Raw genomic sequence first — 17637 nt, forward strand, 5'->3', positions numbered from 1 at the left:
GGTATTAAGATGCGTTTTGGTTGATTGGATCACAAGTAGACGAGGGAGACACATACCCGTTTACACCTGTCAGTCTCTATTGTCCACTTTCAATCATTTCTGTCCTGGTTTCTTCAAGGGGAGGGTCTGTGAGCAGGGAAATGTATGGGTTTTTCAAATCATTGATCTAATGGACAAAATAAGCTCATGCAATTTACAAATGAACACGCCCGGGGATGATGGAAAAACATACGGAGAGCAGCAGCTTTCACTTCTGCTCTAATAGCCGTAAGACCACGGCGAGTGTGTGATAGAAATCAAGAATGGTGAGAGAACATTGTGATTGCACTGTAAAAAATGATTTTTTGGTGAAGTAAATACTACTGAAAAAAACAAAACAATGTAATTTACATGAAAAAGTTAGTTCAGGCAAGAATAAAAAAAAAACTAAGTAAATTCCATATCAGTACTTAATTCAAGCGAGTAGAAATGAAAGCGTAAATATCAACTCAATAAAATTAAGTAAAAATTACTCAACTTTTCTGATTCTGGGGTTCTCATCATGCACTGGACCTTGAATAATTAAAGGTATAGCGGAGGATCTTTCCGAATTTTAGATAAGAACCGCCCTCTCCACTTTTTGAAAAAATGCACATGCGCAACACTCTGTCTACCTGCTCCCGAGAGGGAACGCCTATTAACGTGTGCGAGGTTCTCCTCGTGCACGCTCTGTTTACAAGTTGCTGTCGGCATCGCTCATACAAGATTACTTTCCAAAAGAAGATTTGCACTTTTTCTCCAAATAGCATGCCAAACTTTACCTGTCGAGTAGAAACTTCGCGACTGAGGCATCAGTGGGAAGCCCAACCTGTGTTATCAGCGCACGCCATCGTGTGAAACAATCTCCCCAAAACACTCTGATCTTGTTTCTCTCTTCTGAGGCCTTTCTCTTCTTCTCATACAGTTCGTACAAACTTTTTCTCTTGCGACCCTCAGACATTTTCAAAGGACCCGGTGAAACGGCGAGCTTCAATGAATGGCTTAGCTCTAGCTCACCACACATAAACACCTGAAAGTGCGCATGCGCAGAAAGCGAAAACTAAGGGACGAGCCAGGGACGAGCACGTACGACGGCCTTACGTAAACATATCACCAGAATGATTGACACTTAGGTGGACCAATAGTTTACACTACCCACCCGGAAAAAGAAAATCCTCCGCTATACCTTTAATGAGGTTCATTTTTCACTGTTTTTCAGCTGTATTTACACTGTTTTATCATTGCTTTTGTTGTCAGGATTAGTAACTTGCCATTTTGTGACATTTCGAGTAAATTTTCTGCTCAAAATGACATTCAAACACAAAAATGATCCATCAAATGTTACCGTCATTGTGTATTGTCTACCAAGTATTGAGGTCTTTGCATTCATATGAGGCTTAACATCTTACATAATGTAGTATAAATTACTTAGATAATCTAAGTAAAGCACATACTATAAATGACTGCTATAATTCAATATGATTGTTTAAGTGAAATATAATGCAAAGGAAATTTCAACTACATCGATATTAATCAACCTTTTACTAGCGAAGTTAAAATTACTTCTTTTCTTTGTTACTTTCACTTAACTAGGTTAAGTAAAGTTTACTTAATTCCATATTTTAAAAATTTCTAATTAAAGCTACTGATAAATATGTTTAGGTTTTTACTTGGCAAACTTTGTAAATTTACTAGCATTTTCTGAGTGAAAAAACTTAGCAAGCTTTTTTCAAGTAAATCCTACTCCAATTTTTTTTTCAGTGTGGTACATTTTTTTATCTTCCAAACAAACTTGGGTCTCCAGCCAACAAAGTTTAAATCCCATCCGACTAGTGCGCTTCTCATTATTTTTTCTACTTGTAATTCGATCGACCCAAGCGCATCTTAATACCAGGTGTAAACAGGGCCAAAGATGAGATTAACCAAGAGAAAAGACTAGTTTAGATCGGCAAGAGTCCAGGGTGGTTTATGCTGGCCTAGCTTGAACTTAACTCATAACAAGACATTTTGTCTATCCACTGTGTATGCTACATTACAAGCTTAAGAAATATCATTGATATTTGATGTGGAATATACAGTTTGGTGGAGCAGGATTTTGGACCAATAAGATTTCATTGAACAGCACAATGCAACAAACGTAGAAGCCAAGTGAATGACATGATGTCTTGTTGTGGATTTTTATAAATTTGTAAACTTTATGTCGATGCATTAACACATAACAGGCTTTCCATGTAACTCAAGGAGAACTGCCTTAGTTCACCCAAAAATGGAAATTCTGTCATTGATTACTCGTTCTAAATCTCCATCTTTAGAACACAAATCAAGATATTTTTAATGAAATCTGAGAGATTTCTGTCCCTCCATTGACAGTCCACGCAACTACCACTTTGACGCTTGAAAATGTTCACAAAGAGATCGTAGAACTAATCCATATGAAGCGAGTGGTTTAGTCTAAATAGTCAAAATTTTCTGAAGAGACCTGATTGCTTTATATGACAAACAGAATGAATTTAGGCTTTTATTCACATGTGAACATTCATCAACGCTCATCAGTTATGGTAAATGGAAGCTCAAGTATGCTTGCTTGACATGCAAGAACCAATGAAGTTCATTCTCGTGTGTTACGCAGCACGTTTAAGCTTCTCGCAGGTCAAGCAAGTATGGTTGAGCTTCGGTTTATGTTCTCTCCGATGTTACAGAGCAGAGCTGTGAAATATGGCAGAACAAATCTACTACTGGCACAGAAGATAAATCTATATGACTTGTAATATCCATCTTATAAGATTCTTGTATATAAGATTCTCGTATATAATATTGTTTTTCATAGGCAGCCAGAATAAAAAAAAAAAAAAAACTCATGCTGGTGACCTTTATGTTGCTCTTTTCAGCAGGGAGGGAGACAGAACAAAAAGAGAGTACCCACCTGGTGAATGAGGAGGGGGGGCACACATTAGCACAACCCCCTGGCCTTCCCTCACCGAAACAGCTCCTCTAGTCCGGCCGCTGAACGCCCCAAGATCTGCAAACACACACACACACACACACACACACACACACACACACACACACACGCAGGCATGGTTTTAGCCAGTGACAGAGTGACACACGGTGGCACAGAGGCAGCTGTTAACCTCCAGATTAAGGGTCAGAGATTGCATATGAGTGCCTGAAAATCGGATACGTGCTCGCGGCTCGGCTAGATTTAGTATCTGTCACCTGAGGTGTAACCTCTGTGTGAGCTTTCACTTTAACCTGCTCTAACGCCCAAACCTGCCGCTTAGATCTCACTTCTTGTTTCCCTCAGGACACGACGACCAAGTGGTAATTAAAACGGGTAACCTTGCTTGAAGCCTTCAATCTTGTGAGTACTTTTAAAATACCAAAGAGACATGGTAAATCATTTTAGTTCACAAAAAGCCGAGAATTGCGGGCAATCATTACGGTTTCAAGCCATGTCTGAGGACAGACGTCGGATGGTATTTTTAAAATGTAATTTTGAGTTTGAATGTAGAGGTGAAGGTTTCCACATCTAGCAGCGCTCTGGACAGGTGGAGCTACTACAGTTAATCTGTTGAAACAAATTGCATTTGCATAAATTACCATAATTAATCTGCCATCTCTCAGCACAACACCATGCCATTGGCTGACTGCCCTTTGCAGAGAGAATAGGTGTGGGGGATGTAGTGCTATCAGAGCATCGCAAAGTAATTACACATTTTGATGTTAAGAACAACATTATCATTGTTCAGATGTTGCTCTAAATCTCAGTTACATTACCTTAAGTACCCAGCTTACACAAATATGTTCTGAGAACGTTTTGTTAACTTTCCATTAATTTAATAAAATATTATTTCTGAATGTGCTCTAAACATTCGAAAGGTTCAGTTTTTTTAAACGTTTTAAGAGTCTGTTCTTGGTTATGTGAACATTAGAGACAACATTAAGGGAACAGTCGATTTTATCAGTTTGCATGTTACTTTTGAATGTTCTCTGAACGGACTGAAACAAGTGACATTTAAATAAATGTTAGATGAACAGTGCATAAATGAATGGTTCAGCCATGAAACTCAATTCGGATTGGTTCACTAAACGTAATGTTCCCAGCCAATCGATTTCACATATCCATTAACGTCCCTATATAACCCCGTCGCATCAAACGAATGCGCTATCGCTGCGCGCTATGCTACTTCTTTCCCTAGCCCTCCACCTTCCCAGCACCACCTGCCTAGATCTGCTTGGGGGGGGGGGGGGTTTCTCAAACCTCAAAATTCTCAAACTGGCAACCAGCGTGAGCGCCGAGTCAAGTCTGAACTTAAAACAAACAGTATATTAGTGTAACTGAAATAACGTTCATAACATTAAGAGGAACGATGTTAGCCAAAGTTCTGAGTACGTTCCTTGTTAGCTATGTATCAGCTTTGTTTCAGATATTACTCCTAAAATAAAAATAAATATAAATACAGACGGCATAGCATTTGGTCTCAAAAGATACCGATGCACAATATTTGAGTTTATTTTTAGATCTTTCACTTTGGATTGCACTTTGTTTTTTTGGACAAGCACAGTTTGAGACATTGTTGAGATCTCTTCTGAAATTCTGAAACTAGATGAGAACTGTGAAAAAACTGGGTCTTTTATCAGGAGAAAGTCTCCATTTAATCTCAAAGCCATCTAGTAGAAAGTATTGGGATATTAAAGAGATCTCACTTCCATTTGTTTCTTTCTTAAGTGAAAAATGTTGTACTTCAGAGACAAAAATAATAAAGTGCATCTTTAGGGTACAGTCAGAGCATCAACTATACCAGCCTATATGTATGCTTCAATGGATACAAGATTCATTTATATGCACATAGTTCAGAGAACTTATGAAAAAAATAATAATCTTCCATAGCTTCAGATTTACATACAGTACGAGTAGCCTCTGGGCTCTTAAGTCTGCTGAAATTCAACTCTTAATTTTTAGATTACACTGTTTTAAAGGTCATTTTGGCTCAGTTTGAGCTTGCACATATGATCTTCCACTTCTCAAGGCTCTCAGTAACAAGGTGCAAATGGAACATTAGCAGCATTTACGAAGGTCAGCAAATCAATAAGTGTCCCAGTTAAGCATTGCTGTGCTGACATATCAACAAATATAATGGCACAACCAGAGTCTGACTGGAATGACACTTCATTTGCCTTAAAAGCCACATTTGTGCAAGGAACTAAATAATAACAACATTTGTTTTGCAGGCTCTTGAGAACAAAAGCAAGTGATAAGCAGCTTTTGCTAATTGAAACAAGCTAGATTCCAGTGAAGAGGAGATCTAAAGAGAAAAACAATTGATGTGCACTATTGCACATTCAATACAATCAGAGAAAATGTATTACAATTTAAAGTTGTATTAAATGCAATTAGTTGAACTCAAAAGCACTTTTTTTTGCCCCAAATAAGCAGAACTTATGTACATCTTCATGTGTATTTAAACTCTTTTTCACATGGGTAAAAACAGGGCAATTTTGATCCTATGTTGACAGGCAAAAGTAATCGTCCCCATTTTGTCCATGAGAAACAACTTAGATAATACTGAGATCTTGTTTGTTTTGTGTCCTTTCTAAGAGCAGTGGCAAATTTGGCTAAGAATGGCTGTTCATTTATTTTTCCATTTTAGTTTATGCACTATGTGAAAGAGTTCCAACAGGCTTAGACATGAGGGTAATTAATCTTTTTTTCTTTCTCTCTCTCTCTCATTGTGGGTTGAGACAGAACAGAAGACATTAGCTTGTGGGACAGGAGACAAGATGTTTCATCGGCCCCGGTCGTGGGTGGTGTTGATTAGCCCCTTTCAGCCTGAAATGAGGCAGTTTTAGATTTACACAGCAGCAATGTCAGACGCTGGTGGCCCGTATGGAACTACAAAGCGAGGTTGGTTTCTGCATACCAAACAACATCATTTACACAAACATGAAACAACATTCACAACCCTATCTTCTCGTCTACCCTTTATCAGTCAGCTCTGAAAAGAATAATCATATTGAACATTTGACGATAAAGGTGGGGAAAGTGCCAAACGCTGCAGGTCTTAAAATTGGTTAACAATACTGTTTTGACACAACAGTGCGGTAAATCACTTTCAATGAACAATAGCTGACCTTTGCCCCTGTCTGTTATAACATCTGACAGACCGCTACATTCTCTGGTGGAACGTCTGATTTGAAAAGCGCAACCTTGACATGTGCCCTGACATATATAGATGTATAGATGTGTACAGCATTGCAGAATGAAGCTCACAGTTCAACAAGAAACACATTGTGAGTGAGAGTGAAAGAAATGCATTGATGGAAAGAAAAGATTTATTTCACAAATATTGCAACAAATACTTCACCATATAAGTGCTTTCCATGGCAGACATAGCAAAGTGGACAAGGTGTCAAATGAAGGTCATCATTTCAAAATAAAAGTCCAACTGAAACTGCTGATTTCACGACCAAGACTTTTCCCGTGGGCAGATAATAAAATGGACAAATAACCTTAGATAGTAAAACATTTGGAAACTGTTGGAAGCCCAGTGTTCTTCAACAAAAGGCAGCCGATCAAAAGGTCACTAATTTGCACTAATTTACGGAATATGCAAAAAAGGGGACGAGGCCTGGCTGAGCTGCGCTAGAGAAGATGAAGAGTGTTGTCACTAGCTATGTTTACATGGACACCTTTTGGTTCAGTCGGAATGAAATCAATACGATTGATGAATCCGAACACGGTGTTTACATGAACGATACATAAAGTAATCAGGTTGATGTGCGCGTTTATGTCACAAGTTTCAAATCGGAATAGATTTTTTGACATGCGCACACAGCACACATATACAGAGTTTCCTGCTGTTCACGCATAACTATTCACCTCTTTTGGTCCTTTATTTGTTTTAAACAGCAGACGTAATATTAATCTGTCTCTGGTCATGATTTACATTAATTAACATTACATGTAATTACACTGTTGACCCTTCGTTTACCCCCGAACCCACCCTTAAACCTACACACTACCACCAAACCTGTCCCTAACATTACTCATATTACACCTCAATAGCAGCAAATATTTTGCAATATAATATTAACAATTACGTTGTACCTAACATTTTTATTTTTTGACATAAGTTCACAGTAGTTAAAGTGGGGACCAAAAACTAACAACTGCTCAGTCTTCTGAATTTCTGCCCGAATAAGAAACTTAAATGTTGTGTTTGAATCTAATTTGATTTAGTCTTTAAATATTAAAATAACATTTGATCGCATTCATTTTCCCCTAGATTTAAATTTTACTGTGTATGATTCAACCGTGCATGTTATTTCATGTAATTTATTCATTTCCAGATTGAAGTTTCTTGTGTGAAGTATGAAAAAAAGAGAAAAATAAATGATTTAACAATGCTGCTAACACATATACTGGCTCAGAAATTATTGTGAAGCTTCTGCATGGATTTTTATTCATCATTACAATGTGTAACCATGACAATTGACATCAATAGACATGCACAGACATGCATAATCACAGACATTCAACACTGTGCCAGCATCGCAAGGAAGCGCAGCATACTTTGTTGAATGCAGTCTGGATTTCCCTTTCAGTCAGATTTAGCCATTCAAGACGAACAGCTTGTGTTTGGCCACTGTGTTCCACTTGGTCACATAGCGTCTTTGGAAATTAACTCATAGTGTGCCAATCTTTTGATTGGCCAAAACACTTCTGCTTTCTGTTTTCAGTCAGATGCTCCTGCGTAATATAGCAGTCAACCTGCAGAAGGTAATCTTGCCAACCGTTCAACTGCCACAACGGCAGCACAAGTCACCAATCAATGGAGGCTTGTTCCCATCACGGAATAAAAAAAATATTATTTTTTTTTCTTCGTAATTTCGAGTTTATATTTTGGACTTTATAACTTGAAATTATGAGTTCCCAAATTTGACTTTATCAGAATTGTGAGATATCAACTCAAAATACTTTATTTCTCGCAATTCCAAGTTTGTAACCCACAATTTATATATATATTAGGGTGCATCAAAAAACACAATTCTTGAATTTTGATATGGCTGGGTGCTAAAAATGTTCCAATATATGTAGAAACAACACATGCAAAATATTTTTCCAGTACATGATGATTTAGGGGTGCCACCGCACATCTGGTTTCGTTGGATAAAGTGCTTAACAGTGCTCAATGGTCACAATGGAGATCTGAGGTAAACAATACTACAGCTCAAGAAAACTGAGATTATCTTTCTGTTTGAGGTGATCTTTCTGTGTTGGGTATGTATTATTACATAATTATCTGTAATTTTGTCTTTGTATACTTATTTATCATAAGTCATTTAAGTCATATTTATAGGTATTTGGTGCTCATTACATCTAGCTAACGTTAGCTAGCAACAGTTTGCTAACCACAGTTTGCTATCTATGTTAGCTAAACTATTAAGCTTAACATCAACAGTATTCTAGAGTGGACAATGACATATTCGGAGTATACAGTGGGGAGAACAAGTATTTGATACACTGGCGATTATGCAGGTTTTCCCACTTACAAAGCATGTAGAGGTCTGTAATTTTTATCATAGGTACACTTCAAATGTGAGAGAAGGAATCTAAAACAAAAATTCAGAACCTGTATAAAAGACACCCATCCACACACTCAATCAAACAGACTCCAACCTCTCCACAATGGCCAAGACCAGAGAGCTGTGTAAGGACATCAGGGATAAAATTGTCGACCTGCACTAGGCTGGGATGCTAGGCTGGGCGCAATTATTAGAAAATGGAATAAGTTCTAGGTGACGGTCAATCTCCCTCGGTCTGGGGCACCATGCAAGATCTCACCTCGTGGGGCATCAATGATCATGAGGAAGGTGAGGGATCAGCCCAGAACTACACGGCAGGACCTGGTCAATGACCTGAAGAGAGCTGGGACCACAGTCTCAAAGAAAACCATTAGTAACACACTACGCCGTCATGGATTAAAATCCTGCAGCGCACACAAGGTCCCCCTGCTCAAGCCAGCGCATGTCCAGGCCCATCTGAAGTTTGTCAATGACCATCTGGATGATCCAGAGGAGGAATGGGAGAAGGTCATGTGGTCTGATGAGAGAGAAATAGAGCTTTTTGGTCTAAACTCCACTCGCTGTGTTTGGAGGAAGAAGAAGGATGAGTACAACCCCAAGAACACCATCCCAACCGTGAAGCATGGAGGTGGAAACATCATTCTTTGGGGATGCTTTTCTGCAAAGGGGACAGGACGACTGCACCGTATTGAGGGGAGGATGGATGGGGCCATGTATCGCGATATCTTGGTCAACAACCTCCTTCCCTCAGTAAGAGCATTGAAGATGGGCCGAAACACACAGCCAGGGCAACTAAGGAGTGGCTCCGTAGGAAGCATCTCAAGGTCCTGGAGTGGCCTAGCCAGCCTCCAAACCTGAACCCAATACAAAATGTTTGGAGGGAGCTGAAAGTCTGTATTGCCCAACGACAGCCCCGATACCTGAAGGATCTGGAGAAGGTCTGTATGGAGGAGTGGGACAAAATTCCTGCAGTGTGTGCAAACCTGGTCAAGAACTACAGGAAACGTATGATCTCTGTAATTGCAAACAAAGGTTTCTGTACCAAAGTTCTGCTTTTCTGATGTATCAAATACTTATGTCATGCAATAAAATGCAAATTAATTACTTAAAAATCATACAATGTGATTTTCTGGATTTCTGTTTTAGATTCCGTCACTCACAGTTGAAGAGTACCTATGATAAAAATTACAGACTTCTACATGCTTTGTAAGTGGGAAAACCTGATAAATCTGAAGTGTATCAAATACTTGTTCTCCCCACTGTAGATGTCTCATGTGTATTGAGAGTAGCATTGTAATTGTTACAGTAAATTAACAGGGTAATGCCACGTGAACATGTCCCATTGACCTCCATTCATTTTGTCTATAGGAAAAATGAATGGAGAATCTTGAAAGTTGAATTCTGAGAAATGCCCAAGTTGCCCAAAGGGTTCAAACAAACAACTTTTACTTTGATAACCCTATAGAACATGTTACTGTATAAAAGTTCACTGTACTCAACATTTCCAGGTCAACCTTTTGGCAATTAGACTAAAAATTGCACATTTTTTGAAATTTCGCCAAAGTTCATGTGTTAGGTGGCACCCCTAAATCTCAATGGAATTCCTCAAAACTTTGCAAAAGTCATTTTTATGTTAATTGGAACAAAATGCAATGCCAGCCAAATTGATATTTTGAAATTAAAATTTCCCATTCAAATTTGATGCACCCTAATATATATATATATATATATATATATATATATATTTCTTTTTTTCATAGTCACAAGTTTATATCTCGCAGTTCTGATTTTAGTCCTCTGAATTGTATTTTTATAACTTACAGTTCAGACTTTTCCCCTCATAATTGTGAGTTGATATCTCACAATTGTGATAAAAAATTTAAGTACTATTATAAACTTGCAATTGTGAGAAATAAAGTCAGAACTGCAAGATATAAACTCACTATTGCGAGAAAAATGTTAGAATTTGAGATTAAAAAAAGTCGCTATTACCTTTTTGAGTTTCCGTATCAATCAAATTATCAATCCCTAACTGCAAAAATATCTAAACTAAATAAATAAATTAACTTTTTTTCTGTTCTCACAAACTTAACTGTATAGTTATGTGCAAAAGAAACATAGTAAAATAAAAACACATCTAAAATATGAACATAGCATAATGTTCAAATGAGGGCACATCTATATATAATATAGCTTATTCATGCTATTTGAAACTACAAGACTTCACTGTAAAGATGTAGGATTTACTTGGAAACAATTTTCACTAAAAAATAGCTGGTTAATTGCTAGAAAACAAATAAAAAGTAGAAAGACTGAAATAGTATTTTCTTGTAAAATGTACTCAATCTTTATTAAATTTATTTAAAAAAATGTAAACATTATCATGGTTAAGTCATTCAATTCAGCACTAATTTTCATTAAGTCGAGATTCATATAAATGATTTTAGATTCTATCAGCCAATTAATTAGATGTCGGCTAGATTTTCAACCTTAGTTGTCGATATCAAAATCCATTATCGGTTGAACTCCATTCCAGTTTGTTTGTGATCAACAGGTATTGCTTGCATTGCTCCACTCCAGCTAAAGCACAAAGAGCCATCAACAGTCGCAACACCTGTGTTTAATACTCAAACCTACAGGAGGCAGCAAAAAAAAGAGAAGAAAAACGCAAGCATTTGGTGCAAAAAGACACCTCTCTGGGACTGTAGAAAGACAGAAAGAAAGTTTAAGAGAGAGCAATTCAATAGTGTATGTCTTATTTATGTGAAGCGGGCGGCTGACAGGCCGTGCTGTTGGAATGCAGAATACGTCTGTTGGTTCTCCCCGGCGCCATGGCAGGAAAGAAGGATCGGTATGAGCTGTGTAATATATGGCCTTGGAAAAGTGATCTCCTCCAACAAACTGTCACCAGAGAACTGGGATGGAGAGGCTTGGAATCCCATTGTAACAGAGCAGATTATTGATTTATCAGGCGCTGTCACTGCTGCCTTCTTGTTCTCCATATCAGCGTGTTATCCCTTCCCCTCGTCAATTTACTCTAGACATATGAATTATAACTAATCAATGCTCTCCACTGTAGTCTAAATGGGAAAATAGATTTTCTTTTGTTGTTCCTACATGGTCAAAGGAAAAGATGTGACAAATGACATATCTTTAGACATCTAGGGTCAAGAAACATGAGAGTGGGGCGACACGTGATTTTTTTTTTCTTTCTTTGCTCGCAAATGTAACGGGTGGTAAATTATGAGGGCAGCCGGTACTGCTAAAATTGGCATCATTTACAGGAAAACTACGCAATGGATTCTCGTGATGAGCGTCATAAAAAAAGGGCCACATAAAGATAATGGACCCCTTTGATAGAAGTTGGGATAGAAAAGATAAAAATCTGTTGACTGGGTTTCTTTCTTCTTTTCCATCTCGTATTTTCCTGACCCTTCATCTTGCATGGTAAAATGAGACCTTTGTAGGGAAAAATCGATATTCATCTGTTCTCAACTATAAGGGAGAATGGGAGATAAGATAAGAATCTGCAAGAACTGATGCACTCATTTCAATAATTGTGTGGCAGTCTAAGACAATACATGACCTTTTTAAGGGGTATTTAAGCTTCATGCATCTTTATTGATCGGACTGCCATTCGATTGGGTGTGTACTTTTTACACAAGGCAACATAAAGTCTAGTATTCACGTGCGATATGAAAATATAAAAACTGGTTAACACTTTATTTTAATGGTCCCCTTTAAACATTCTTTTGACTGTAAGTAACTCTGCAATTACATATCATCTAACTCTCATTAAAGTATTAGTAGACTGCTAAATATCTGCTAACTGTTTATTGTGATGATCCTCAAACCGACATTCTACTGACTCTAAGTAACTTTGCAAGTATGTGGTAATGAACATACACTGTTTTGTTATTGTGAATACTTCTAGAAACTTTATTACATGAATGGTTTCAATTTTTAGAACAGGTGGTGTTTGTCAAATAACACTAAATACAAAAAAATGTTATACAAACATTTATTTACACATACACCTTTTCACATTTTTATTTGGATTGAAACATAACAGCCTAGCAATGTTGGTTGAAAATGTTCTGATTCTTTATGATTGTTCTGTATACTTGTCTTCTTTACAACTTAAACAATTGTATTGTTTAATGAGTTCTTTTTGTTATTAAAAAAAGTTATTAATTAATTAATTATTTTTATAACGTAACTCAATATTGTAATAATGTATGTACTGTATACTGTGATTAAAGCTTCAGCAAAGTCTAGTGTATCTTGGATGATAAGTACACTTGGGATGTTCATGACCAAATAGGTATAACCTCAGTAAAAGTGCATACAGTTTAAATATGGCCATATTGCCGTACCAGACTCAGAATAAGTAAGTAGGGTTAGATTTTTTTTTTATTTTTTTTTTTTATATAAATAAACTCAAGGTCCCATTCTATTCCATTATCTGTTCCATTCCATATATATTTATGAAGAGCATTCTCACCATTTACTGTCTAGAACATTCCCCTTTTCCCCTTCATCCAACTTGCCAATTTACAATCCATTAGTGATTCAAAATTAATCCATCAGTGATTCATTTTCCGTCAGAAATGTCAAAACATGCGCAACTGTGCCACACACAGTGAAGCAATTAATGAATGGGACTGAATGTATTTTTAGGTAAAGTTAACAGCAGTGATTAGGTTTACAGGAAATGCTCAAGTTCATTTCTGCTCAGAGCTCAAGTTACTCAAGTCAACTAAAATCAAAACAAATGACATCATCGCAGGTTAATACATTTACTGAATTTTTATGTACTGTTGTACATTTTAACAGGTTGCTCTAAAATAAATTCTAAAAAACAAGGTATCTAGAATTATTCACAGACCAGACAAAATACTTAATAATGATTTTTAATCAGCCCTTCTCTTAAAAATGGTTTAAATGAGGTTTATTTATAAAACTTTTTTGGTAAAAAACTTTATTTGAAGATGTAGTACATATTAATACATGCTGGTAAATAACACTTTATGCTGTAAGTCATCTGTTAATATTATTATTTTAATGTTTACCCCAACATCTGAACGTGATTTCAGCTGAGAGGGACCCAACCACCAACCTAAGTGGAACACAATTTCATTTCGGATGCTGGCTCCCCAAAGAAATATAAATGCACCCCCGGACCAAGTAGAGTGTCCTAGTGCCGTGGCTGATAGTGCTGATAATTTCCTTTGTTGTTTGTTGGTTTTCGGTGTGTGTATCAGTACTTTATGAAAATTTTCAGTACATTTTAATAATACTGTGATAACATTGATAACCGCAATCATTTTGATCACTCTAATCGTGAAATAGCATTTTCATACATTTTCATCTCTGGTCAGTTGTATCATAATCAAATGTAACTTTGTCCCAAATGGATTTGTGTTCTTGCAATTTTGTGGGCTTTGAGGCTACCCCGTCAAGTCTACAGGTCTGCGATACCTAGTGTGATGCAATTGTGAAGGGTGCTCCGGAGCTACTATGGCATCAGGGCCTTCGGATAGAAAGCACAGGCCTAACTCCCTCAAATTTAGACTCTTTCTAGTTCAAGAGAATCCAGTTCCTGATGGCTCTGCTTTCTGTGGTCAAACAGAGTGGAGTTCTGAACAGACCCGCCCTATGTACATATCCAAAGGCTTACTCTTTCAAGCCGTGATACCTAAGTCACATTCTTCCACTTTGGAGGGGTCTGCTGAGAGAAGGCTGGATCTCAGAAGGGAGTGAGATCAGAGACACTCCCTCTGCCTGCAGCCTTCAAAGCGTGGTCTGATAACTAACTTGAACCAGGGAGTTCTGCTTCTCAAAACAAAAAGACAGAAAAAAAAGGCCCAACAGGGAATGCTTTGGGGGTACAATTGTGAGAGGAATACAGACTAGTGTTTTTCTGTCTTTCTCTCCCTCTTTCTTTAATAAAAATACATTTCTGAATCTCCAGGGGAGCTGTGGATACTCTGTGCACACCAACCGGTTTCCCTGGCAAGAGTTGTGATAGGTCTCTTACCAAGAGAGGGTTGTGACATCCATGGCCAGGCTCAAAGACAAGGCCCCTCTCCAAACGGCCCAGTTGACCATCTCTGGGAAACTCATGCCTGGCTTCCAATCCAATCAAAGACAGCAAACAAAAAGATCCGAGCTAAATGTTCCCCTACCGCTGGCTGGCCAATAAAGCTGTTTGCATTTCATGAACTGAGACCTTAACCAATGCACTCCACACAGGGAATCATTTCCTTTAATCATTTTGAAATTGCACAGCAGTAGCTGCCAGCAGAAATCAGCTCTTGCGGCTTTTAAGTGCACTTCAGATTGCTCTGTTCTTAAATGTCTAAGAGAAAGTCTAAAAGATTCAGAGTGAATCCTGACATGGGGTGTGTTTCCCAAATAAGGACGTAATATGCTACTTAACTACAATGGCATGATGCATTGTTGGAGAAACTAACTAGCTAACGTGGCTGTTTTACAAAAGTGTAGGAACTTTGTCGCACATCCGTCATTCGTACCACATTGGTTAGAACCCTTGACGTCATGCAGCCGGTGAGTGAGTGATGCTAATTCATTGATTCAACCCAGATAATTGCTGTAAATAATGAACACAATATCAGATGAATACTTAAATCATTTTGACCTCTGTTGTTTTTCTTCATTTCCAGATGGTTCCTGTGTACTGCTTATTTTGCTTTTAACTTTTTAAGTCTACATGTCATACTAAGAAGAAATGATGCTTCTAACAACAGATCGAATATGATTTCGGGAAACACCAAATCTTTTAGCTATGTTAATATTGACAGAACTTTAAACTGTAGTTAACTAACAATGCTTTTGGGAAATGCACTCCATACACTCCACTCTTTGGCAGTACTGAAACTATCTGATAAACTACATACAAACTGATAACCAACTAAAATATTGCTATACATGAAAAACAAATCTTTGTAATCCTCAACAAAGAGTGAGAAAATCGTCTTAGTCATCATGAATAAAAGTGACTTGTTTGCATTTTCTGCATGATTCATCAGTTATTCCAAAATATGCCTTTTTATTTTTGACGATCCAATCAATTGTCATTGAAGAAAATCAAGTCAGACCCTACATTTTTCTCATTGAATGTACCGTTTCACTCGCTAATACATAAGCGAGTGGAAGTAAAATAGATTGTGAACAGCATTTTACGTTGGCTTTGGTGGCAAGGTGCAATAAAGGTTAATTCATTTTATCGTAACCTCATTGCGCATGGACGCAGCACCATGACAGACTCATGAGATCGCCCCCTGCCAATAAGAGTGAAAGATCCTTGGGTGTCCAACAGGGTGATGAATGGTGGCCATTTGTTATGTGGAGGCCTGGGAAAAGCTCTGCATCCCAATGTCTGCTGCCAGGAGCTTTCCTTTGTCTCTCGGACAGGCCTTCAGAATGGGCACACAATGAGTGGAGCAAGGTTATAGCCAAGCGACGGACAAGGACGACAGAAAAAAAACAAAACGAAAAAACAAAACGAACAGAACAGTGTGTTCATGCGGGCTGGCAGCAAATATGGAGACTCTAAGAAAAGACCGGATGACTTTAGGATCTTGTTTGCAGTGTTCTTTTTGATGGAGAGAGAGCAGAAAATGCAAGGCGGAATCCATTCTTCATGTAGGAGAGAGAACACGAGCGAACACCTCTTCAATGTTACTGTTTGTGAAGCGAAAAACAGGCTTCCTAACCAGAGCTATAATACATTTACTGCCCGTAAGAATGTTACATCACACATACACTAAGTGTTCGTTTTTCTACAAAAAACACCATGGGCAGTGAATAGTGAAGTACACAATCCCGTCGGGTACACCAATAAGGCTATTATGGCCATCGCTCTTGGGGAAACTGTAAGCAAAACTAACAATGTGTTTTCCAGCAAGCAATTGCGCCCCTAGCTCCACACTGCATGCTTCCGTGGCTTGTGATGATATTTTGGAGGGAAGCCAAGGGATTACTAGGGAAAGAAATGTGTTTTTTGCTCTTGTTTCATGAAGCAAAGCGTTAAGGGCACTTTCCCATGTAATGGAGACAACTTTGGGGCTACATTTTAAGGAAAGGAACAAAACATCATGGGAATACCTTTAACTGCATTTACTTTTAATCAGTTACATTAGTAGGAAGCAATCTTAGGGTGGGCATTTGGGTATGCCGTTTGGGCATAATATCAATATGAAATATAGAAATACAAATAAACTTTACACATAATGCCTAATGTTTCCACAACGCTGCTTTGTACTTTGGTGGTTAAGAATTGAGTTACAGTACATCTTTGTACGGGAAACGCACACCAGATCAATGCTGAATCAAATAGATGGAAAGAGTTGGCTCTATTTAAATCAGCCCAAATAATTTCAGCAGGGCTATTATAGTTAACTAAAACTAGAGCCATAAAAAAACCCATAAATAATTTACAATTACTTGAATAAATGTTAACAGAAATTAAATATAATATCAAATATCAAATACAATTATTTTCAAAATGCACATTTTAGCTAGTTGCCAAAGCAACATCAAATTTTAATTTGACATTATGTACTAAAAATTCTAACACTGCAATACAAATTCATAAAATTCATATGAAAAAGAAAAAACACAACAAAATGATTAAAACTTTAAATAAAATGAAAATGAAAACATATATATATATAAAAAAAACCTATTAATATCAATAAAATCAATATAAAAGTATATCCATGCTAAAATAACACTGAATACCAGCATTTAAATGTATTCAATTACTCACAGGCAAACTGCAGGAGGGCATCTCGACTCAGGACGATGCCAATGCTGTTTTCAACTCTGCACTGGTATCTTCCAAAATCAATAGCCTCACTCGCATTGTGTATTATTAAGTTCCCATCAATCAAACTGTAGCGGAAATCTGCTTCAGCGTCCACATTTGTTCCGTTGATCAGCCAACTGCAAAAGCAATGACTCAATTAGAAAAACAGAATCAATTATTAGATTCTGAGGGATAAACAA

At 37.5% G+C, this 17637-nt stretch overlaps 1 protein-coding gene across 1 annotated transcript in view; it reads right to left on the reverse strand.

The window, feature by feature from the left end:
* cntn5 (contactin 5) overlaps nucleotides 1-17637 on the reverse strand; it is a 342737-nt gene that overhangs the window by 109226 nt on the left and 215874 nt on the right. Inside the window, exons 5-6 of the mRNA XM_081371769.1 lie at nucleotides 17399-17574; nucleotides 2942-3037 (exon numbers count right to left, since the gene is read on the reverse strand). Coding sequence (XP_081227895.1) covers nucleotides 2942-3037; nucleotides 17399-17574 — 272 coding nt within the window. The remainder of the gene's footprint in view (nucleotides 1-2941; nucleotides 3038-17398; nucleotides 17575-17637) is intronic.

The sequence above is a fragment of the Scardinius erythrophthalmus genome (assembly GCF_964197995.2).
Source record: "Scardinius erythrophthalmus genome assembly, chromosome: 8".
Lineage (NCBI taxonomy): Eukaryota > Metazoa > Chordata > Actinopteri > Cypriniformes > Leuciscidae > Scardinius > Scardinius erythrophthalmus.